This window comes from Elephas maximus, chromosome 25, assembly GCF_024166365.1.
Source record: "Elephas maximus indicus isolate mEleMax1 chromosome 25, mEleMax1 primary haplotype, whole genome shotgun sequence".
In the NCBI taxonomy this organism is placed as follows: Eukaryota; Metazoa; Chordata; class Mammalia; order Proboscidea; family Elephantidae; genus Elephas; species Elephas maximus.
This window is the reverse complement of record NC_064843.1, coordinates 22,164,880-22,190,456: the sequence shown is the minus strand read 5'-3', so window position 1 is coordinate 22,190,456 and position 25,577 is coordinate 22,164,880. Positions and strand designations below refer to the sequence as shown.

General features: G+C 45.7%; 1 protein-coding gene across 6 annotated transcripts in view; it reads left to right on the top strand.

Moving 5' to 3' along the window:
* The window catches only part of EYA2 (EYA transcriptional coactivator and phosphatase 2), a 290,014-nt gene that overhangs the window by 253,362 nt on the left and 11,075 nt on the right, over positions 1-25,577 (top strand). For all 6 annotated transcript variants that reach the window (XM_049869949.1, XM_049869950.1, XM_049869947.1 and 3 more), the window contains 2 exons: positions 13,282-13,340; positions 22,392-22,552. In XM_049869949.1, coding sequence (XP_049725906.1) covers positions 13,282-13,340; positions 22,392-22,552 — 220 coding nt within the window. The remainder of the gene's footprint in view (positions 1-13,281; positions 13,341-22,391; positions 22,553-25,577) is intronic.

Below are 25,577 nucleotides of genomic sequence, written 5' to 3'. Positions count from 1 at the left end.
CTTGTTGCAGAGCCTTCTGTTACTCTGGGCCCCTCTCAAAACTAGCAACTTTTCAAGTCACTTGATAAATAGGCTGGAGTATCACACCCAAATGAGGAATATGTTGCTTCCAAAATCCAAAGAGGCCCACGAGGTGTTATGCCTCCTTTTTAGTTGTAGAAGCAGCCAGATGTAACAACTTGTCGTTCACGTTAGAAGGAATACCTCAACATGCCCCATACCACTAAAAAAAAAAAAAAAATACCACTAGACTCCTACAGATTTCACTGAGGTGGAAGGTGCCTGAATTTTCCCCAGTTTAATATCCTACCCTCTAGCATGCAAATATTTTACCTATAAGTCCAGAGTCATTGACACTTCTTCCTTACTAGGTCCAATCAGCATAATGTCATCAATGTAAATGGACCAGTGTGATGTCTTGTAGAAGGGAAAGGCAATCAAGGTACCTGCAGACTAAATTATGACATAGGGCTGGAGAGTTGATATACCCCTGAGGTAGGACAATGAAGGTGTAATGCTAGCCTTTCCAGCTGAAGGCAAACTGCTTTTGGTATTCCTTTCAAACTGGAATCAAGAAAAAAGCATTGGCTAGCTCAGTAGCTGCACACCAGATACCAGGAGGTGTATTAATTTGCTCAAGCAATGAAACCACATCTGGAGCAGCAGCTGCAATTGGAGTCACCACCTGGTTAAGTTTAGGATAATTCATTGTCACTCTGCAAGATCCATCTGTTTTTTCCACAGGCCAAATTGGCAAGTTGAATGGGGATGTGGTGGGAATCACTACCCTTGCATCCTTCAAGCCCTTGATGGTGGCAGTAATCTCTACAATCCCTCCAAGAATGCGGTATTGCTTTTGGTTTACTATTTTCCTTGGTAGGGGCAGCTCTCATAGCTTCCGCCTGGCTTTTCCTACGATAATAGCCCTTACTCTACTTGTCAGTGATCCAGTGTGGAGGTTCTGTCAGTTGCTGGGTATACTTCTTCCAATTTTGCATTCTGAAACTGGGAAAATCACTATAGGATGGGTTTGGGGGACACACTGGACCCACTGTGAGGCGAACCTAAGCTAAGACTCTATTAATAACCTGACCTCCATACACCCCCACTGTAACTGGTGGGCTACAGTGATGTTTTGGTTCTCCTGGAATTAGTGTCACTTCAGACCCACTATTCAGTAATCCCCCAAAATTCTGATTATTTCCTTTTCCCCAGTAAATAGTTACTCTTGTAAGAGGCTGTATATCCCTTTGGGGAAGGCTGGGAGAAAGATTAACAGTATAAATTTTTGGCAGTGCGGTGGGGTCCTTCCTCAAGAGGACCCAGCCTCTCCTTTATTCAAGGGGTTATGGGTCTATAAACACACTCAAGTCTGGGAATTGATTGAAGGGGCCGTGATTCTCTGTTCTGGCAATTCGAGTTAGACTGTCATTCGCTTGACCTAGAGTTCTTCTGCTTGTACAGATCAAGTAAATATTTAGTAGATTTTCCATCTCTTTCATTCCTAGGGATACCATGACTAAGTAGCCAATGCCATAAGTCCATATGAGTCAGACTATTATTATTACTGCTTTGACTCTGCTGTCCGTTACGATAGCCATGCCCACCTTGTCTTTGTCAACTGAGTGCCACCACTTCGCTCCTACCACCACAGGGTCCAGTCAGCCCCATTGTAGTTACATGTCTTAATTCAATTAGGGCAGTTTACACTGTCAAATCTGACTGACATAAAATAGCAATCACAGCAGTCTTCGAGGATGCTGAGGCTCCCTTCACAAACTTGTTCCTCACCATGGTGTAAAAGGTGTGTCCTCTGTGCACTCCATATGTGAGTCTGTGAGTCTAACCTGATAAATCCACTCTAGCATGCCAGTTTTCCGAAGCCTTTGGATACCTTCTTCTACAATATAACAAGCAGGTCTGGTACTTCAACTTGTTTTAGTGTAGATCACCACATAATCCCTGCTTCGGCGAACCAACCAAATAAACTATTAGATCCTTTCCTAATCTTTAAAGCTGAAACATTGAATAAGCATCTGAGCTTAGTGAGCCCATATCAATCAACTCAGGCTGATCCAACTTTATATTCCTTGCAGCATTATCCCACACCCTGATAACCATGCCGACACATATTCCCCAGGTTTCTGTTTGTACATATTAGAAAACTCAAGCAGTTCATTTGGAGTGTAACATACCTCCTCCTGGGTCACACTTTGTACTTCACCTTTTGGGGCTCACTGGGACTTAAGGCTAGTTATAAGTCTAAAAGTAAAAATGGGAGGTGGGGGTGGATCCTGGGGACATTCAGCAATGTCTTATAAAGCATCCCCGGGCAATGCCCCAGGTACCACCTCAGGCAATATCTCAGACAAAGACTCTTCAGGCACTGCTGGATTAATCTCATCAGATGGAGGTGAAAGGGATAATGGTTTTACTGGGGAGGGTGACTTAGCTGACAAAATGAAGTGATCTCTTCAGCTAGGAGTAAGACGGCTGGCTCTGTTGGCAGGAGTAATTCAATGGAATTTAGGGGCTCATTGTCCCTAGCTTCCTGATTATTTGCCTATATGTCCCCATCCGAAGTTGCAGGATCCCATTTCCTTCCAATCAGTGCCTTCACTTTAACTCAGACACCATTCGATGATGGGAATTCAATTGGCATTGTAATTCAGCCACTCTTACAGTAAGGCTCTGGGTTTGGTTTTCAGCAATATCAGCTCTGTTACTGTAAGGAATAAGGCTTTCTTTCAGGGCACAAGTGGCAACTTTGAGGTCTTTTATGCAGCACTTGAGCTGTGACTCTGAAACCCTGAGCTTATCTCTCTTTCACTACTTTGTCTAGCAAATGTAGGGCCCACCAACCAGCTTTCCTATACTTCTCATTCTGACAAAATTGTTAAAGCATATCCAACATGCAGTCACCCAGAGCCCTGCTTTTCACTAATATTTTATCTATTTGCAGTGATATTTTTCGTATTAATATTGCCAGCTAACACCATGAATAAGCAGCACGCTTTTTACCATGGGAGGCAGCGTCATCAGTACCATGAAGATTTGTCAGACTTGAGAACCAATTTAGAAAACTCCTCCTTATGATTTTGTTTCTCTGGATCCACTCTTAGAACCAAATGTCTTAGGCTAGGTTGTCTAGAGAAGGAAAGCTACTGAAGCATATATATAGAGAGAGAGAGAGAGATTTATCTCAAGGAAATAGCTCACATGGCTGTAGAGGCTGGCAAGTTCCAAGTCCGTGGGTAAGGCCTCGGACTAGAGGCATCTCCTGACTCACATAGCTGCAGAGGCTGATAAAACCAAGATTGGCAGGTCAGATGGCAGGCTGCTGGCACACGGCTTGCAGAGGCTGATGAATCTAGCTGCTAATAGAAAGATTGACAATTTGAATCTACCCAGCGGCACCGCAGAAGAAAGGCCTAGCGATCAGCTTCCGTAAAGATTACAGACAAGAAAACCCTATGGAGCTCAGCTCTACCCTGTAACACATGGCATCACCATGAGTTGGAATCAACTGAACAGCAGTGGGTTTGTTTTTTTGGTTTTTAGCTAATAATAATATATCGCTATTGGTTTTATTAGTTGTATAAATTTCCTGTACTAATGTAAGATGTTAACAATAGGATAAACCACGTGTGAGGTACATGGGAACTCTGTATCTTCACAACTTTTCTATAAATCAAAAACTATTCCAAGATAAAAAGTGTATTTTCAAAAAGATGAAGACTCAAAGATGTTAAGTGACTTGCCCCAAGGTCACAAACCTAGAAAATGGCAGGGCTGGGATTGGAGCCCAGGAATGGACATTCAGATGCCAACTCTGATGTCTAGAATGTGTGAATCTGAGTGTCTGTACCCCAAGGCTTCTCCTCTTCCCTCATTCCCTGAGCTGCATTAACACACGGCTTCCTGAAATGTCTCCAAATTTGGACTGAAGAATGTACTTTTCTGCTTTGCTTCTTTATGGCCTTGTCAGCAGAGTTGACCTCCACGAGGCTCTCAGTGATAAACTCCATTCAGCTTGGCCATTAGTGTTACAGGCAGAGAGTTTGGGCCTACAGAACGCCAAAGAGTAATAATAGCAATAGTAATGGCAAACGTGTACCCTACGTGGCATTTTCTACAGGTCAGGCACTCTTCAAAGTGCTTTACCTGCATTAATTCACTTGGTGTGTGTGTTGTTGTTACCTGCCATCAAGTCAGCCCCCGATTCGTAGCAACCCCGCACACAATGGAACGAAATACTGCCCGGTCCTGTGCCACCCCCATGATCGGTTGCAGATCAGACTGTGGTGACTAATGAGGTTTTCACTGGCTGATTTTCAGAAGTAGATTACCAGGCCTTTCTTCCTAGTAAAAAAAAAAAAATTAGCTCAGTTGTAGATGAGGAAGCTGAGGCTCAGAGAGAGTCAATATGTTGTCCAAGGTCATTCATCTAGTAAGTAGCAAAGCCAGAATTTGAATCCAGGCCCAGAGTCTGTGCTATTAGCTGCCGTACTCCACAGCCTTGCAAAAATCGGTGGAAAATGGTCACTGCTTTCGGAGCTTCCCAATTTAGCGGATGAAGGAAGAAATTGTCTATGAAGTCAGGCCTAGGTTAGTCCTAGAGGCCCTGTGTTCTGGGGAAACAGAGACAGAAGTCATTCATTCTGACTTGGGGTGGATTTCACAGAGGGGATGACATCAACAGAGCCTTTTGCAGTCTTTAGAGAGATGGAGAGACAGGGGAAAGGCATTCAATGCAGAAAGACAAGGAAGCGCAAAGGTCCTGTGGCAGAAGTGTGCCTGGTTGCTGAAGGAAAAGAAAGGAGGATACTGTGTCTGGAGACTCTGGGATAGAGGGGTAAAAAATGAGATAAGGGAGGTGCTGAGCTGGAATGTGTGGAGATCATGCAGGGCCCAGACTGCGCTTTTAATTGGAGGCAGGTGGGAGCCATAGCAGGGCTTTGAGCAGGAGAGGAGTATGATCTGATTTAAGGTTTAACAGGATCTCTCTGGCTGCTGGGTGGAGACTAGACTGGGAGGGTGGGGGATAAGCAAGGGTGGAAGCAAAGAGAGTGAAGAGGTGACTGCAATAGTATAGGCCAGGGGTCAGCAAACTTCTCCTGCAAAGGGCCGATAGTAAATATTCTAGGTCTTGTGAACATTTTTACCATCTCTGTCTCAACTATTCAACTCTCTAGCACAAAAGCGGCCATAGGCAATACCTAAATGAATTATCGTGGTCGTGTTCCAATAAAACTTTATTTAAACAATCAAGCGGTAGGCCAGATCTGGCCCATGGGTCGTAATTTCCCAACCCCCGTCCTAGGCAGGAGATGATCGTGGAGGGGCGAAGTGGTCAGATTCGGGGTATATATTGAAGGTGGACCCAGGAGGATTTGCTGATGGCTTAGTTTTGGGGTGTAAGAGAAAGCAAGGAGTCAAAGATGACTCCAAGACATATACAGCACCCAACCCAGTGTTGGGCACATAGTAGGTACTCAGTACTAGCATGCATTGAATCAGTAGTTAGGTGTCTCATGTATGTCTGCCTTGTCTTTTCCAGTGATGTGATAAGTATCTTGAGGGCAAAGGCCAGATTTAGTTCTAAAACCTCCCTTCTCTTGACCCCATTTATCATCTAACAGTGCGGGGTGCATAGTAGGTATGTGTTTTTGATAGTCTGCAAGCACAGCCTCTGGAGGCAGATTGCCTCCTGGGTGCGGGGACTGCTCCTTTACCCTCGGTGAGTGGCCGCGGGCAGGCATGTCCCTGTACTTCTTTCTGCCCCGCTTTCTCCTCCGTAAGATGAGATGACAGTCGTTAATGGGTGCTGCTGAGTTGATTCCGACTCATAGTGACCCCATGTAACAGAGCAGAATTTCCCCAAAGAATTTCCTAGTCTGTAATCCAAAAAAATTTTTTTTTTAATCTTTACAGGGGAGCTCTGGTGGCGAAGTGGTTAAAACTCAGCTGCTAACCAAAAGGTCAGCAGTTCAAACCCACCAGCCGTTCCGTGGGAGAAAGACGTGGCGGTCTGCTTCTGTGAAGGTTACAGCCTTAGAAGCCCTATGGGGCAGTTCTCCTCTGTCGTATAGGGTTGCTATGAGTCTAAATCAACTCAGTGGCAATGGGTTTTCTTTTTGGCTTTAATCATTACAGGAGCAGATCACCAGGTCTTTCTCCTGTGGAGCTGCTGTGTGGGTTCGAACCACCAACCTTTTGGTTAGCAGCCACGCTTAACTGTTACACCCCCAGGGCTCCTTCAGTGGTTTCCCCCTTAATGCATGGCACATGTGAGCACAGCTCCTGGCATGTTGGAGCCTTTTATAAATATTATCTTCTGTCCAACTCTAGATCTTGTCTCCTCCCCAGAGAGAAATTTTTAATTAATTACCTAATTTTTTTGCAAAAGCAATGCAGATATGCATTATCCTTGATGAAAAAATATGAAAGAATTTCAATAAGGCAAAAGCCGCTTTTGACCACCAACCCACCTCAGTGACCTCCCAGATGTAACTTCTGGCTCAGGAGTGTGTGCCCCCAGATCTTTTTTTGTTTTTTTTTTTTTACATATGTATATTAAAGGTTGGCAGTTCGATCCCACCCAATGGCTCCACGGGAGAAAGACCTAGCAATCTGCTCCCAAACCAGTTGCAGGCTAGAAAATCCTATGGGGCAGTTCTACTTTGTCACATGTTGCTCTGAGTCAAAAATCAACTCAATGGCACCTTACAACATTGTTCGTTTATACCCATATGAAGGAGTCCTCGAGCGGGGCAAACAGTTAATCCACTTAGCTACTAACTGAAAGGTTGGAAGATCTGGTCCACCCAGAGGTGCCTGGAAAGAAAGGCCTAGCAATCTACTTCCCAAAAACCGGCCATTGAAAACCCTGTGGAGCACAGTTCTACTCTGAAATACATGTTTTTGTTTTTTTTTTTTACCATGAGTCAGAGTTGACCCAACAGCAATTGGTTATCCATATGAAATATCTCACACTTGAATGGGTTTCTATAAATACATACATGATATCATACCAGGCGTATTGTTCTTTAGTCTGCTTTTTCCATGCTACAGTATGTCTTAGGTAAATTTCCATGTGCTCACATACAAATCAACCTCATTCTTTTGACCTGCTGGGTGGAGTTCCACTGAATCGATACATGAGTTTTTATTTCGCTCTGCCCCGGTCAAGGAACTTTAGGTGTTCCAGTTGTTCAGTGGGCTGAAGGACATCCCTACACCTGTGTCAGGTATTCTTCCAGGTCAGAAAGTGTCAACTCCTTGAGGAAGGGGCTGCACGGTGCCTGGGCCTGGGCCCCGCTGCGCCTTACACTGCATCAAAGCCATTGAGGTCCCTGCCCCTTTGTCTTTCTTTGCCAGCTGGCCCAGCCCAGATGCCCCAGGACGCTCAAGCTTGGGCCCAGGAGAAAGGCAAACGCACCTTGACTGCGAAAAACTGGGTGCAAGAGGACAGGTCTTCCCTGTGTCCCAGAAGCCTGCCTCCATACCTGGGCAGGGGAGGAAGGTTGCGGACTTGAGTGGCATAGGATTCTCTGCCTCAAAATCTCCAGCCCCATCCCTGTGTCCTGTGCCCTGTCCGGATGCCTCGTTGTCGTTGCCAGCTCAGCTGTAACTCGATCCAGGTCAGCTGGTGGAGTATGAGGTAGCGTCTAGCTGAGCGTCATGGTATTTTATTAAGTCCGAAATGTGATCGCTACCGTTGTCACACTTTAGCACCCCCAACAATCCCCTTGCAAATGAGAAAAGCAGAGCCTCTCAAATGCCTGTCCGCTAACGTCAGGGAAAGCACATGGAGCCCTGCCCAGGGGCCTGGGCCCATGACCCCCAGCGCCTGTCAAGCTTGGGGGAAGGACTGAGGGCAAGGGGCTGTGTTTCCGTTTTCAGACAGGCCAACACACGGGGTTGATGGTGAGATGCTACTAATTTTTTCTCTGTGTCTAGGTCTATAAAGCCAGCATTGGTTTTTAAATACAGTTTTTATTAGCATATCAGGATTGGCTCGTCCTGGGATGCTTCTGTATACATAAGATAGCTATGGATCAGAGGTCTCAAACTCAGATGCCTGCAGGGGCCAAGTAACTAGATAATGTAAAGTGACACAGACCCAGTGGAGACTGTGGGGAGCTGGAAAGGGATGCCCAGGCTAAAGGAGGCAGCTGCAGCTCAGTCCTGAAGATGGTTGGGGTATAGGACTTCCAGCCAGAGCGAATGGATTCTCAAGAGTACCTGAAAATCCAAGAGAGAGAAGGGAGAGGGGACAGCCTCTAAGTTTTACATCTTGGCCATATTGTTTCAAAAAAAAATTGTTAACCACTGAGCGGACTAAATATATCTTCAGGCCAGTTTGCAAATGTTTCCCTAATTGAATTTAGCAACACAGAAGAGAAGCTATCAGCCTAGTCTCTTTATCCCTCTAGAGCAGCGCTGTCCAATAGAACTTTCTGGAATGATCGAAATGTTCTACATCTGTGCTGTCCAAGATGGTAGTCAATTGCTGTGGTTGCTGTTGTTGTGTGCTGCTGAATCGATTATGACTCATAGTGACCCCACGTGACAGAGTAGAACTGCCCCATAGGGTTTCCTAGGCTGTAATCTTTACGGAGATGTGGAACGAAGGATATCACTGCTGAAGTGAGATGGATTCTGGCTGAAAGCAGAGAATACCAGAAAGATGTTTGCCTGTGTTTTATTGACTATGCAGTCATTCGACTGTGTAGATCCTAACAAATTATGGATAACATTGCAAAGAATGGGAATTCCAGAACACTTAATTGTGCTTATAGGGATCCTATTAGATCAAGAGGTAACCGTTAGAACAGAACAAGGGATACTTCATGGTTAAAGTCAGGAAAGGTGTTCATCAGAGTTGTATCCTTTCACCATACTTATTCAGTCTGTATGCTGAGCAAATAATCCGAGAAAATGGACTATATGAAGAAGAATGTGGCCTCAGGATTGAAGGAAGACTCATTAACAACCTGAGTTACGCAGATGACATAACCTTGCTTGCTGAAAATGAAGAGGACTTGAAGCACTTACTGATGAAGATCAAATACTTCAGGATGCACCTAAACAAAATAAACAAAAATCCTCACAACTAGACCAATAAGCAACATCATGATAAATGGAGAAAAAGTGGAAGTTGTCGAGGATTTCATTTTACTTGGATCCACAATCAACACCTATAGAAGCAGCAGTCAAGAAACCAAAAGACACATTGCATTAGGCAAATCTGCTGCAAAAGACCTCTTTAAAGTATTAAAAAGCAAACACGTCACCTTGAAGATTAAGATGCACCTGTCCCAAGCCATGGTGTTTTCAATCACCTCGTAGCATGCGAAAGTTGGACAATGAATAAGGAAGATTGAAGAATTGACACCCTTGAATTATGGTGTTGGTGAAGAATATTGAATATACCATGTACTGCCAAAAGAATGAACAAATCTGTCTTGGAAGAAGTACATCCAGAATGCTCCTTAGAAGCAAAGATGGCGACACTTAGTCTCAGCTGCTTTGGACATCTTATCAAGAAGGATCAGTCCCTGGAGAAGGACATCATGCTTGGCAAAGTAGAGGATCAGTGAAAAAGAGGAAGACACTCAACGAGATGGACTGATACAGTGCTGCAACAATGGGCTCAAGCATAACAATGATTGTGAGGATGGCACAGGACCAGGCAATGTTTCGTTCTATTGTACATAGGATCGCTATGGGTTGGAACAGACTTGACGGCACTTAACAACAACAACGTTTATGGAAGCAGATTGCCAGGTCTTTCTCTCTCAGAGCCACTGGGTAGGTTTGAACTGCCAACCTTTTGGTTAGCAGCTGAGCACATAACCATTTGTCCCACCAGGGCTCCTTAGTCACTTGCCACATGTGGCTATTAAGCATTTAAAATAAGACTAAGGAACTGAGTGTCCAATTTTATTTAATTTTAATTAATTTAAATATAAACAACCACATGTAGCTGATTGCTACTGTCTTGGGGAGCACAGCTCTAGATTCTCTAAATTTGGGGAGTCCCATAATGCTCAACAGCTTTAGGAAGGGACACTCCCTCTTGGGGAGTGAAGGGATAAATTATATCTGAGGCCACCAAACATCAATTAGGTACATAAAGAGAAAGGAAACATGAAATAATGAATGGGAAAGGTTTACGTGTAAGAAATCTGCTCGTTCTAGAGTGGTAGGTCACTCAATGTCTTTGAGAATAGGTTCTTTGCTGGGGAGTTATGGGAAATCCCCGCCCTCATTAATTTTTTTAAAGATATGTAAATGTAACCTGGTTGATACAGAAATGTCTGAAGACTCTGGCCGGTTATTTTTCTAGGACCACCTGAAGAGTTTCTCCACTGGGGTCACCATTTAGCATCCGCCATGTTCTTCATCATCTGCTCCAACTCCCATTGCCCATAGCCACTCAATGGACTTTCCTGCTGCCGCTATTGTCCAGGCCCATCAGAGCACCATGGCTCTGCCCAGGGTACTGTCACTGGGTCCTCCAGAGTTCTCAGGCTCTGGGCACCGCAGAGATCCAAGGTCCCACCCAGAGACCAGAACAGCAGCTCCTGGACCCCTGAGTCACACTTTGTCACCTGGTGCAAAGCAGCTGTGCCTGGGCCAGAGTATGCCAAGGACTCTGGGGACAAACCTATCATCTTCCAGTAAACTCCTTTCCAATCCAAAGCCCATTCAGGGGACCAGAGAGGGAACAGTGGCCACACTATTCCTGCCGCCAACCCCTTCTCCTGGGTCCTAGCCCAGCTCCCCGAAGAGCACCCAGCCTGCTCTGATACCACTCCCTCCATCCCCAAAGCAGTCTCTTTCAACTCCTTCCAGCCAGTCTCCAAACATCTCCGATATCAACCAGGTTACCTTTATTTACATGTCTTTAAAAAATTAATAAGGGCACGGGTTTCCCCTAACCCCCAGCAAAAAACCTATTCTCAAAGAAACATGCAAGACTATTCCTTGTGTAAAAAGAAATCTGCTCAAAACATTGGAAATACAATTTTTTCTAGTTTCTATCTTCCCATCAAGGATCCAGAGATGTCACAACCAATTTTGTTCTCAAAAGTCAAGCTCAAGCTCCAAGTGCTTCTCCTCACCGTAGTAATCTTTGCAGGGAGGTATCTGCCCTTTCTCTGCCCCACTGAAATTACCTTGCATCCAAAATGTTGACATTTATGAGTCTTAACACAATAATTAAAAACTAACACGTGTGCTAAGCACTGTACCAGACACTTTAAAAGCAGCATCTCCTTCTCTGCACCTCAGCCTTCAACTTATAAACTAAGTTCACTTATTATCTCCATTTATCAATCAGACCACTGAGGTTCAGGGTGGTTCTGTACCTTGCTTACACACGTGTACCTCACACACCTGGGAAATGGTTGGATTCAGGACCCAAACCCAGGAGGTCAGATTCTGGAGCCTCAGCTCTTAACCAGTACCGCAGAGGCTGGCCTGCCTCGGTCCTATTTTTTGCCTTATCACCATATCAACCGAATGTACTTTATGATGGAGGTAGAACTGCTTGGATTGGTGTATGTCATGTGGCGTTCCCATAGTGGGCACTGCATCACTCTTGACACTTGGTTTCAAGTGACAGAAATCCAGATCAAGCTAGCTGACACTCAAGAGTCAATGTATTAGTTTCCTATTGGTGCTATAACAAATTGCTACAAACTCAATGGCTTAAAACAACACAAATTTATTCTCTTACAGTTCTGGAGGTCAGAAGTTTGAAATCAATTTCACTGGCCTAAGGAGCCTTGGTGGCTCAACGGCTAAGCACTCGGCTGCTAACCAGGAGGTCGGTAGTTTGAACCTACCAGTGGCTCCATGGGAGAAAAGACCTGGTGATCTGCTCCTCTAAAGATTACAGCCTAGAAAACCCTATGGGGCAGTTCTGCTCTGTCATATAAGATTGCTATGAGTCAAAATCAACTTGACAGCAAACAACAACAAAGTCAAGGTGTCAGCAGGGCCAGTTTCTTCTGGAAGCTTCAGGAAAGAATCCATTTCTTTTTTTTTTTTCAGCTTATAATGGCCATCTGTTTTTCTTGGCTTGTGGCCCCTTCCTCCGTCTTTATGGCACATCACTCCAATCTGTCCTTGCATCATCACATTGCCTTCTCAAATTTGTCTCTGCTTCCGTCTTATAAGGACATGTGTGATTATGTTTAAGGCCCACTCAGATAATCCAGAATAATCTCCCCATCTCAAGATCCTTAACTACAAAGTCCTTTTTGCCATCTAAGGTAACATTCGTAGATTCTGGGGATTAGGACCTGGATATCTTTGGGGGCCATTATCCAGCCTACCACAGTCAGGGGTGGTCTAGCCACAGTTGTTGCTGGATCCAGAGGATCAAATAACATGATCAGGCCCTCATTCCTCTCTCTCGTCAGCTCTCACATCTGCTTTCCTTCAGCAGCTCCAGGCTTAGTTCTACCATTTAGCAACCCAGTGAAAGGAGAGTCTCTTGCCCAAAAGTTCTAGCCAAAGTCCCAGAGCCGGTTCTCATTGGTAGGGCTTAGACCACATGCTCACCCCTGAAGGAATCACTGTGGCCAGAGGGCTCCTGGGTCCCTCTAATTGGTCAAGCCTGAGTCATATGCACAACTTTGTCATCACCACCCTATGGCCCTAAACTACATGAAGGGGTGTTTCCCTAAAGAAAACTGAGATGGGATGGAAAACAACATGTCATCAGAGTTCATTAAGTGGCAGGCTTTTGAGGTGGTGCCTGGCACAGAGGAAGTGCTCAGTGAGAGATGGCTAGTATCTTAGATTGTGGGACACAGAGGGGGACTTGGGAAAGATGTACCTCCAGAAGCCAGTGTCTGAGAATACAAGGTTCAGTAAGAAGAGGAAGGTGGAAGAGCATTCCAAGAAAACACCATGAGCAAGCAAAGGTTCTACAGCCCTGTTTACACCTGACCTCCCAATATAATATTAATAGCAGCTCCTTTCACTTGCACAGGTGTCTCGGTTTGGATAATAAATTATATGGTCACTCTCCTTATAGCCAGCCTGCTCGTTTGTAAGGAAACCAAAGGCAAAAGAAGGAATGAGACTTAACCCAGGGTACCTAACCTACAGAAGCAAAGCCCAGACTAGAACTCAGGACTTCTGACTCCTGGTCCAGTGCTCATTCCACCCTCAGCTTATGAAACCAATTCTTATAAACTACATCAGATTAACAAATTGTGTGTCTCTCTCTCTCTTCTCTTCTTGCTAAATTCCCCACAGGACTGTGACCAGATCCACGTCGACGACGTCTCATCAGATGACAATGGCCAAGATTTAAGGTGGGAATTTGGGGAGTCAAAAAATGCCCCTTTTGATTGGTTATCAAGCTTGTCTTTCACTAGGAAGTGGTGGAGGGGGTAGGGGGGTGGTCAGGATGAGAGGAATGGTTATATCCAGAGACGTGATTCCGCTGCCATGTTCTTGCACCAGCCGGAACTGGGACTTGTGTTTCACTGAACTGAAAAATCACAACCCCGCCCCCTTCTTCAGCATCGCCTCAAATCATTGAAGCTGAGGTCTTGCACATTCTGTGTGACTCTTTGTACACAGAATATTTCCCCCTGCTTACAAAAGTAATACATGCATCTTGTAAAAACTTCAACCACCACTCCTGACATGTATCCCAAGATCACCACCATTAAGAAGTTGGTATACATTCTCAGATGAATCTGGTAATCGTTGGTTAAGAGGTTATTGTTAGTTCCATCAAGTCGATTCTGACTCGTGGCGACCCTATGTGTGCAGAGTGGAACTACTCCATAAGGTTTTCAAGGTGTGACCTTTCAGAAGCAAATTGCCAGGCCTGTCTTCTGAGGCATCTCTGGGTGGGTTCGAACCACCAACCTTTCTTTTGGTTAGTAGTTGAACGCTTAACAGTTTGCACAACCCAGGGACTCCTGAGAGTTTGGTATACATTCTCCAAAGGTTTTGATACATTTATTAAAAAAATTTAGCACAGAAACTGATACAGCCCATACTCAAAAACGTTTTCTTTAATAAGTGGTGCATCTGAGTTCTAGGGGAAAATACTCCTGGGACATGGATTTCAGAAATACGGTACTCAAACGCTCAAAACATTACGTTCCGAAGAATGCAGCTGAAATGGTTCAAGCCTGCCCCTGGAGAAACTTTAGAAACACAGAACCACAGTTAATCTGTGCTGATCCAAACTTACCACAATTCTGCGCCTCTAAAACCAAACCAAACCCATTGCTGTCGGGTGGATTCCAACTCATAGCGACCTTATAGGACAGAGTAGAATTGCCCCACAGGGTTTCCATGGATGCAGACCGCCACATCTTTCTCCCGCGGAGCGGCAGGTTCAAACCGCCGACCTTTTGGTTAGCAGCTAAGCGCTTAACCACTGCTCCACCAGGGCTCCTTTCAGCGCCGCTAGGCCCACAGAAATATTGTCAGGCCAAACAGTGTTTCATTCATGGGACCAGTCGCTGTAACTTCACTTAGCCTTTGCTGCCAAGGTGTGTCTCCCAGTTTACTCCAAAAAAAAAAATCAAAACTTCCTGATGCCGAACCCTACGAGTCTTTCCAACACCCAGCACAATTAGAAGTGATAGGCGGACAGGTGCCTGCTTCATTTTAATTAGCCGTTCCGAAAATCCCTTTCTGCAATCAGAACTGGCAAGGAGCAAGGCTCGCCACCAGCCAGGACTCCTCAATTTATGGGGTAAATAAACCTCAGGTCACAGTTAATTATGTCCTTTCCAGGAAGCCATCATTGGGAACTGCTGTGAGTGACCAGGGCTTCGTTTTTATTGTTTCCCCAGTAGCTGGCTTGGAACTTTAGAGCAATATTCTTGTCTCGTGCTGAGAGAATCCATAATCCAAATGTGTTCTTTCCCCTGGGTGTGCAAATGGTTCACACACTCAACTGCTAACCAAAAGGCTAGAGAGTCCAGTCCACCCAGAGGCACCTCGGAAGAAAGGCCTGGCAATCTATGTCCAAAACATCAGTCATTGAAAACCCCGTGGATCACAGTTCTACTCTGACACACATGGGGTCACTGTGAATTGGAATCGACTTGACAGCTATTGATCTTTTACTACGTGCTAGGAACCAAGTAAATGAGCCCAAGTGGCACCATGGTTAAGCACTTGGATGCTAAGCAAAAGGTCAGAGGTTCAAATCCAACAGCTTCCCAGAAGAAAAGACCTGGCAGTTTGCTCCCATAAAAATTAAAGCCTAGGAAACCCTATGGGGCAGTTCTTCTCTGTCTGGTAGGGTCGCTATGAGTTGGAATCAACTGAACAGCACACAACAACAGGAAAAGAAACCCTAAAACCCAATGCCATCGAGTCGATTCCGACTCATAGCGACCCTATAGGACAGAGTAGAACTGCCCCATAGAGTTTCCAAGGAGCGCCTGGCGGATTCGAACTGCCGACCTTTTGGTTAGCAGCTGTAGCACTTAACCGCTACACCACCAGGGTTTCCCAACAACAGAAACCACATGTCAAATGCTCCTTGCTTTGATTTTTCACTGAGCAGTTAAGAACCAGCCTTTCCTGGTCCCTTATTTGGGGCCACATCCTCTTGTGAATCCTTTGCATGGGTTAACTGCCTGCACCTTTGCAGTAACCTTAGGAGGTAGATGCTTTTATCATCATCCCATTGTCCAGTTGGGGAATGTGAGACACAGAGAGGTGAGGTACGCTGCCCACACCTGGTAAGTGGGGAGGCAGCATTTGAATCCACAGCCTAATTCCAAGCTCTTAACCGCTCCACTGTCCATCCCAGGTGCCTTGCCTTGCCCTCCATAACAGGCCTCTCTCTTGATAGAATTTCTCGGCATCTCCTCCAGGCTATCTGCCAAGTTTATAGTCAGTGTTCACTTTTCCAGGAATAAATTATCTAGCAAGATGGGAACCTTTACCATGGAGAGGGAGAACTGCGTGGTGGTTTAAATGGGATTCTAGAGCCGAAAAACTATAAACCAAACCAAAAACGCACTGGTGTCAAATCAATTCTCACTCCTAGTGACCCTATAGGACAGAGTAGAACTGCCCCATAGGGTTTCCAAGGAGCAGCTGGTGGATTTGAACTGCCAACCTTTTGGTGAATAGTCCTCATGCTTAACCACTACACCACCAGGACTCCCAAGCAGCCATGAAGGGGATAAAATTATAGCCCCTTTGTCATCAGTTGAGTGGCTTACGTTCTGGAAAAGTGCCCAGAATGAGTTCTTGATCAATGATACCTGCTCCTGTGGTTAGATGAGGTTCTGCTCCCTTTTTACTAGTTGAGTATATTTTACATATCTTTATTCCCCGCTCACTATCACCCATGGTGGGGGGCTGAGAGTGGGCCAAGATGAAGAAATTGAAGATTTTTATCAGCTTCTGAAGTCTGAAATTGATCGAACATGCAATCAGGATGGCATTGATAATTACTGGTGATTGGAATGTGAAAGTTGGAAACAAAGAAGAAGCATCAGTAGTTGGAAAATATGGCGTTGGTGATAGAAACAATGCTGGAGATGGAATGATAGAATTTTCAAGACCCACAACTTCATCATTGCAAATGCCTTTTTTAACCTACATAAACAGCGACTCTACACGTGGACCTTGCCAGATGGAATACACAGGAATCAAATCGACTACATCTGTGGAAAGAGATGATGGAAAAGTTCAATATCATCAGTCAGAACAAGGCCAGGGGCTGACTGTGGAACAGACCATCAATTGCTCCTATGCAAGTTCAGGGTGAAACTGAAGAGAATCAGAGCAAGTCCACGAGAGCCAAAATATGACCTTAAGTATATCCCACCTGAATTTAGAGACCATCTCAAGAATAGATTTAATGCGTTGAACACTTTTGACCGAAGACCAGGCGAGTTGTGGAAGGACATCATACCTGAAGAAAGCAAGAGGTCATTGAAAAGACAGGAAGGAAAGAAAAGGCCAAAATGGATGCCAGAGGAGACTCTGAAACTTGCTCTTGAATGTTGAGCAGCTAAAGCAAAAGAAATGAAGTAAAAGGACTGAGCAGAAGATTTCAAAGGGCAGCTCGAGAAGACAAAGTAAAGTATTATAATGACATGTGCAAAGAACTGGAGATAGAAAACCAAAAGGGAAGAACATACTTGGCATTTCTCAAGCTGAAAGAACTGAAGAAAAAATTCGAGCCCCGAGTTGCAATAGTGAAAGGTTCTATGGGGAAAATACTAAACTACACAGGAAACATCAAAAGAAGATGGAAGGAATACACAGAGTCATTATACCAAAAAGAATAGTCGATGTTCAACCATTTCAAGAGGTGGCATATGATCAGGAACCAATGGTACTGAAGGAAGAAGTCCAAGCTGCTCCGAAGGCATTGGCGAAAACAAGGCTCCAGGAATTGACAGAATATCAATTGAGATGTTTCAACAAAGAGATGCAGCGCTGGAGGTGCTCACTCATCTATGCCAAGGAATACAGAAGACAGCTTCCTGGCCAAGTGACTGGAAGAGATCCATATTTATGCCTGTTCCCAAGAAAGGTGATCCAACCAAATGCGGAAATTATAGAACAATATCATTAACATCACACACAAGCAAAATTTTGCTGAAAATCATTCAAAAGTGGCTGCTGCAGTATACCAACAGGGAACTACCAGAAATTCAGGCTGGATTCAGAAGAGGATGTGGAACCAGGGATATCATTGCGGATGTCAGATGGATCCTGGCTGAAAGCAGAGAATACCAGAAGAATGTTTACCTGTGTTTTATTGACTATACAAAGGGATTCGACTGTGTAGATCATAACAAATTATGGACAACATTAGGAAGAATGGGAATTCCAGAACACTTAATTGTGCTCATGAGGAACCTGTATATAGATCAAGAGGCAGTTGTTCAGACAGAACAAGGGCATACTAAGTGGCTTAAAGTCAGGAAAGGTGTGCATCAGGGTGGTGTCCTTTCACCATATCTATTCAATCTGAATGCTGAGCAAATAGTATGAGAAGCTGGACTATATGAAGAAGAACAGAGCATCAGCATTGGAGGAAGACTCATTAACAACCTGCGTTATGCAGATAACACAACCTTGCTTGCTGAAAGTGAAGAGGACTTGAAGCACTTACTAATGAAAATCAAAGACCACATCCTTCAGTATGGATTACACCTCAACATAAAGAAAACAAAAATCCTCACAACTGGACCAATAAGCAATATCATGATAAACGGAGAAAAAACTGAAGTTGTCAAGGATTTCATTTTACTTGGATCCACAATCAACACCCACAGCAGCAGCAGTCAAGAAATCAAATGATGCATTGCATTGGGCAAATCTGCTGCAAAGGACCTCTTTAAAGTGTCGACAAGCAAAGATGTCACCCTGAAGACTAAGGTGAGCCTGACCCAAGCCATGGTATTTTCAATCACATCATATGCATGCGAAAGCTGAACAATGAATAAGAAAGACTGAAGAAGAACTGATGCCTTTGAATTGTGGTGTTGGCAAAGAATATTGAATATACCATGGACTGCCAAAAGAACAAACAAATCTGTCTTGGAATAAGTACAACCAGAATGCTCCTTAGAAGCAAGGATGGCGAGACTGCATCTTACATACTTCAGACGTTTTGTCAGGAGGGATCAGTCCTTAGAGAAGGACATCATGCTTGGTAAAGCACAGGGTCAGCGAAAAAGAGGAAGACTGTTAACGAGGTAGATTGATACAGTGGCTACCACAACGGGCTCAAGCATAACAATGATTGTAAGGAAGGCACAGGATCGGGCAGTGCTTCGTTCTGTTGTGCATAGGGTCACTATGAGTTGGAACCAACTCGACACCACCTAACAACAACAACTTTACCACCAGTGGACACTCCACTAAGGTGATGTATCATGTACTTATCAATCTGTCTGCTAGGGGGTACAGTCCCCTTTCTCTGGTTATTCCTTCCCTTCTCTGTTTCTGCAGTCAAATTTTTAGTCAGAAATCCTACACCCAGCAAGCCTCCTTTGGGGCTGGGTGCTGCCCTCCAGTTTTCCCCAAGTTTTCCTTCCCTACTCTGTGGAGGCTGCTTATGTCTGAGCTGGCACTCAGGGGAAGCACAGGCAGACTTTCCTCCATTTCAGGAGGAGGAGGGGCTGGCACTCTCCAGAAGGACCTCTGAGAGATCTGTGTTGTTGGTTTCAGAGCCTCAGTGGCCCTGCAGTAGTTGGGGAAGCAGTCTCCACTTAGGTGACCCACCTCCTGACTCCACTGTAGGAAACCGTCTGTAGGAGTTAGTATCAGTCCAGCAGCCAGCAGTTACCGGTTGGGGAGAAGGGGTAGTCACACTCTGAATGGACCCCCAGGGAGGTCTGCTTTGTTGGTACGAGAGCCCATTCTGTAGTACATTGACTGTGGGTATAGCCTCCACTCAAAATGCCTGCTTCCTAGCACACAGCAGCCTCAGTCAGCAGTCCTCAGAGCCAACTGTACTGGGAAGCAGACAGACCCAAACTGATCTCAAGGGTGGTCTGTCCTGTTGGTTTCAGAGGTCTAAGCTATGGGGTGCACAGGGAGGCTAGAGTGCTCACTATGGGAGCAGACTCCACTGAAATGGACTTCTGTAGCAGTTTGCAACAGCCTGGCAACCAACAATTACCAGGTAGGGGAGGTGGTGTCACACTCTGGTCAGATCCCCACAGAGGTCTGCTTGTTGGTATCAGAGTCCCCCCAGTAGATTATTGGCTGTGAGTGCAGCCTCCACAGAAGACTTCTGCTTCCTAACACACGGCAGCCTCAGTCAGCAGTCCTCAGCACTGAGTGAAAGGGAGAGCAGACATACCAGAACTGACTCTCCCGGAGGTCTGCCCTGTTGGTTTCAGAGGCGTGCGATATGGGGTGTGCAGGGAGGCAGGTAGAGACTGTGAGACCATGAAAGCAGACTCCACTGCACGGGCACTCTGTAGCAATTCTCAGTAGGTTTGCAACTGAAAGTGTCTGGGTAGGGGAGGTACTGGCATACTCCAAATGGAGCCCCAGGAAGATCTGCCTTGTTGATTTTAGGGCAGAAGCTTCGGGTGCTCTCTTCGTACAGGCAGGAGCTATGGTGGTTAAGGAAGCAGACTCTTTTTCTTAAGCCATTACCCCAGTTCACAGCCGCCAGCGGCCTGTGTGGCTGGGGGAGGGGCAGGGACAGTGGAAGAAATGATTTTCCTGCAATATGGGACTCATTGATTTGTTGATTCTTACCTGTCTGCAGTTTCCCGCTGCTTGCCTCTGCTCCCTGATTCAGAGTCCCTCAAAGCACTATTTGCTTGTTGTATTTCTTGTATTTTGGGGGGAGAGTCAGGACGATGATTTGTTTATGTCACCATCTTCCCAGAATCTATTATCAGTATCTTTATAAATCTGGTCTTTATCTTTGGGGGTTGGAAACATTACATATAAACTTACAGATATATTTTAATACATACAAAAAAAAATACACAAATGATAAAAAGTTACTCTGACAATGAAGAAGAGTTGTACAACATTGGCATTTTGTCATTTGTGGGAGTAACTCCACTTGTGGAAGGTTCTGGATCATCTGTATTCTCCCTGGGAATGAGGATGGTGTTTCTAGTTGGAAAATTAGTGACAGTTATTTGTATGGTCCTTTTCTTTCTTTCTTCATATATTTCGCAGTAACATGTCTCTGCTTCCTGAACCTGCCTATCAACTTTAGCAAAGCACGGGTACGTGTTTTCAAACAGCTGAAGCCCTTGATTTAGTTTAGAAAACTAAATCTATACGGCAGCGTTTTGAACAATAAAATTGAACATCTGCATGTAAACATCTGAGAATGATAACATTAGCAAATTACTTGCTACAACACCGTATTTAGTACATATTACTGATGATAAGATGTAAGTGCGGTTCATCTTAAATACGTCGTAACTGGGGACTACTAATATTATAAGCATACTCCCATAATTTTGCAAACCTATAGCAAAGCTTCCTGGTAAAGGGAAACAAAAGGTGTTCTCCAGAGACTTGGGTTTTCTTCTTTTCATTCTCCCTGCTTGGAGCATTGCTGCTGGTGAGAGGGCCTGCGGCAGACACACAATTTACTGTAAGTGACCAGCCACCTACACTTTCCCCATCTGGTTCCCTGCTGCCATATTTGCCATTAGCTTTGTGTGGTGCTCTGAAGTGTCCCCATCCACGTGCAGAATTTCTTATACTAACACTCTTCTTCCTGGGTCAAGGATCACAGATCTGCAAAGCAACAGAAATTCACTCTACCTCTTTTAACAAATAAAAAAATGAAATAAGGACTCTTCATGGAAGGATATGGAGTTGCTCATGGAATGGAGGGAAGAGTGGGCAGTCAGGCCTTAGAAGGGACGTGAACCAGAGCACATCTGGGGATCAGAGTAGCAGGAAGTCATTGACGTTTCTTCTGGACTCTTCTATCAGGATAAACCAACTCTGACCATTTTTTAAATTCCTTTGAGCTTCAAATTAAAGGGAGAGGGAGAGAGGCTTTGCCTGGCCTGGCCTCTGTGCAGGTGACGGAAATGGTCCCCAAAAGAAAACAGATATGCTATTTGATATGAAAGAAAGGAAAATACATGTTTATAGGGCAAGAGCAAAAGATGCCTTAATGGGCTTCCAGTGGGTTTGGCCAATGGGAGGCTCTGGAAGGAGAACAAAAAGGGGGGAAAGAAAGATGGGGGTGGGCACGAGTACTGCTTACCTGCTCCCTCCATGGCTCCAGCTCACCCTCTGGACTCTAGTAACACTATCTCTTCTCTTCGTTCCCTCTGACCTAGCACTAATAAGGACTCTTTCTTATTTAGTTTCTGGGTGATTCAAAATCCCCTCTTGCCCTGAACCCTGCCTACACTTCCTAAATAATCCTTTCATCAAAGTCTTTTGAACCATCAAAAAATATAGATGCTGCCTTCTTTGGGAAATGGTTATCTGCCCCTGTGGTTAGACACGGTTCTGCTCCCTGTTAACTAGGTGAGTATATTTCACGTATCTTTAGTCCCTGCTCACCACCACCCATGGCGGCGAGTGGGGGCTGAGAAGGAAGAATCACAATGAGACTGTGTAATAAACCCATTGACATCTTTGGTGGGAAAGAGTAAGTTTCTGTGCAAACAAGTTATTAGAACAATCGTATTGTATTTTCTATGGGTCTTTTTTTTATATAATAATGAAAGCTGTGATCCTCCTCCTCCCTGGAAGCTCATACCTCCAGCATCCTGAGCCATGTTCCAAGGGTTCGTGGACGCCTTATGCCCCATCCATGGATCCCACAGGTCTGTGGTCTCTTTTTTGTTGTTTATTTGTTTTTTAACACTGTCTCTTCTCCCACCCTCTGCCCTTTTCCTTCTCTCCAGCACGTATAACTTCTCCGCAGACGGCTTCCACAGTTCGGCCCCAGGAGCCAATCTCTGCCTGGGCTCCGGTGTCCATGGCGGCGTGGACTGGATGAGGAAGCTGGCCTTTCGCTACCGGCGGGTGAAGGAGATGTACAACACCTATAAGAACAACGTGGGTGGTGAGTGGGCCAGGAAGGGCTGTCTCCCGTGGTCCTTGGCCTCCACACAGCACTTTCAGGGGTCTCCGATGCTTGGGCCACACTCTCGGATGAAGGGAAAATCAGCCAGGACAGGTGCTGTGACTGTGACACCTGGCGTGAGTGGTGTCCCTGCCAGGCACTGTTCTACAAGCTTTGTAAATACCAGTTCACTGCATTTAATCCTCATGCTACGCACTAGAGAGGGCTCTAGTATTCGTGTCCCCATCTGAGAGTAAGGAAGCTGAGGATTGGATGAAGCATCTTACTCAAGATTATACAAGGAGCCTTGGTGGCGCAACAGTTAATGCTCAGCTGCTAACCAAAAGGTAGGCGGCTCTGCCAGAGAAAAGACCTGGCAATCCGCTCTCGTAAAGATTACAGCCTGGAAAACCCTGTGTGGCCATTCCTCTCTGTCACACGGGGTCACTGTGAGTCAAAATCGACAGCACCCAACAACAACAGGCAGCTAATAGTGTCTGCCATATGCACCTTGGCCCCAAAAGCTCCTGGGGCTCCCTCCCCCATCCCCAGAAAGAGCAGAGCCACAGGCAGAATCCAGAGTCTCGAACAGGACAGAATCACTGTCGTTGCCGGCTCTGCTGCTTTCTAGCTATGAGACCTTAAGCAAGATACGTAATCTCTCTGGGCCTCGATTTCTAAGTGTGTGAAATGGGGATAAAAATAATTCTGCTTCTCTGGGTTACTGGGAGGTTTATTGTTAATGCATACAAAAGGCATGTCACCGTGCCTGGTATCTAGTGAGCGCTGCTCAATACATGGTAGCAGTTGTGATCACTGGTTCCTATCAGTTGTACTTGGGAGTCCTTTCGGTTCCCTGTGTCTTCTGCTTCTGCATTGGCTCCTTCGGGACAGATTTTCTGTCTTAATCATCCCTGCAGCGCTAATGCTCAGCCCAGGTGCTGAGTACCATTCTGACATCAGCAAACATTAATTAAGCACTTACTCTGTGCCAAGATTTTTCATGCTAAGATTTTTTCAATGTAATAGTTCACTTGCTTTTCACAACATCCCTAATAGGTGAGTGCTTTTAAAATCCATGGTGTATGAAGGCAGAAACCAAGATCAGAGAGGTTAAGTAACCTGCCCAGCATCACAGAGCCAGGCCACAGTTCTGCCCATCACGCCAGTCTCTTCAACTGCTCACATCCAAGTCTGTGGACTGCAGGAGTGACATGCTGAGCTCTGGTCAGGGTGGCCCAGCCTGCTCACCTCGGAATTTCTCAGGAGCAGGGTGTGTTTGGGGCGGGGGAGGCAGGGTGGAGTCTGCCACCAGCAGCCATCTGCGCCCCATCCAAGTTCCATAAACCAAAACCAAACCCATTGCCATAGAGTCAATTCGACTCACAGTGCCCCCGTAGGACAGAGTAGAACTGCCCCCAGAGGGTTTCCAAGGAACTGCTGACTTTCTGATTAACAGCCAAGCTCTTGGCCACTGTGCCACGCGGGCCCCCATCCAGGTGAAGCCCCAGGAAATGCTCAGGGCTGCTTTTGGGCTGCTGTATTCTCCCCTAAGCTGGGGGGAAATGACCTGAGGTGTCTGCAGGTGGTAAAGCTCACAGGTGTGGGGTACCAGCAGGCTCAGGCTGTGCAGGAGCTGCTTCTGCACCGTAAGGCCGGCTAGGTGCAGGGCTGAGGCCTCCAGTCTGGCGTGTACTCAGAGCCAGGATTCCAAACCGAGGGGCCCTAGTGGGTGTGCTGGGTAGAGAGGCATTGGCAAAATATAGGCTAAAAGAAGAAAATGCTTAAGCCAACATCTGGTAGGCAGTGATGGGTTCAGAGGCTGTCTTTGCCTGATTTCCTAGCCCTCCTTCCAGTGTAACCCTGAGCAGGTTATTTGACCCCTCTGTACCTCAGTTTCCTCATGTGTAAAATGGGGATAATGATCCTGCCCAGCTCATAAGATTAATGTCAGGATTATGTAAATGAATTAACACATGGAAGACACTTGGAACAGAGCCTGGTACAGGATAAGTGCTCCTGAATGCTGCTGTTGTCACCTGGGGAAGGTGGGAAGGAGGCCAAGCCTGGATGGGAAGGCTGAGGGGTTGTGCCAGCAGACAGTGGCCCTGGCATGGGAGGAAGTGGGAGTGGCTGACCCGTGGTGGACCTTGCTGGGAGTGGCATGTTGAGAGTGGCAACAGGGCTCAAATCATACAGGGCCAGCAGGACATGGCGAGGACTTTGAACAGCTGGCATCTTTAATGTCAAGAAGATCCCTAAGTAGCAGAGGCATAGAACAGCATTTTGTCCCAACGAATTCATTTTCCTTCAGCCAATATCAGTTCAGCACCAAGCATGTTCCTGGCCTTTGCTCCAGAGGCTGGGACCGTGGTGGTGAACAAGACGACTGGGCCTCTGCCCTCATAGAGCTTACGGTCTAATGGTAGAGGCAGACAGCAACCACATAATCACACACAGAAGTTTTCAATTATAGTTGTGAGAAGTGCTCTGAAGAAGGGGTGCAGTGTATTGGGAGAAGGTAAGATGGGGGACCTGACTCAGGCTGGGGGGAACTAGAATAGGCCTTCCAGGACAAATGGCATTTAAGATGAGGCCTGTGTGGGGATCGTGGAAGATTTAGCGAGGCAAAAAGGAGAGGTGAGATGAGACTGGTTGAGGATCTGAAATGGGGTGTGCAAAGGTCCTGAGTCAGGAACACACTTGGTGTTTCAAGGAACAAAGAGGAGGCCCCCAGGGTTGGAATGCAGGAGATGAGATTGATAAGCTAAGAGTTGGCGGGGTCATGCTATGAAGCCTACACTTGATCGTAAGGGCCCTGAAGGCTGAGGGAATGACTGCCAGGTCTGGAAACAGACACAGAGTAAGCTCTGGAGGATAGCTGCCTGGGTGCCAAACGTGTATCCGCTATTTCCTCCCTAACCTATTGTGAGCCAGTCAGTTGACCTCAAAAGCCTCAGTTTCTTCACCTGTAAAATGGAAATAAAAATAATATCTACCTCTAGGGTCGCTGTAAGAATAAAAT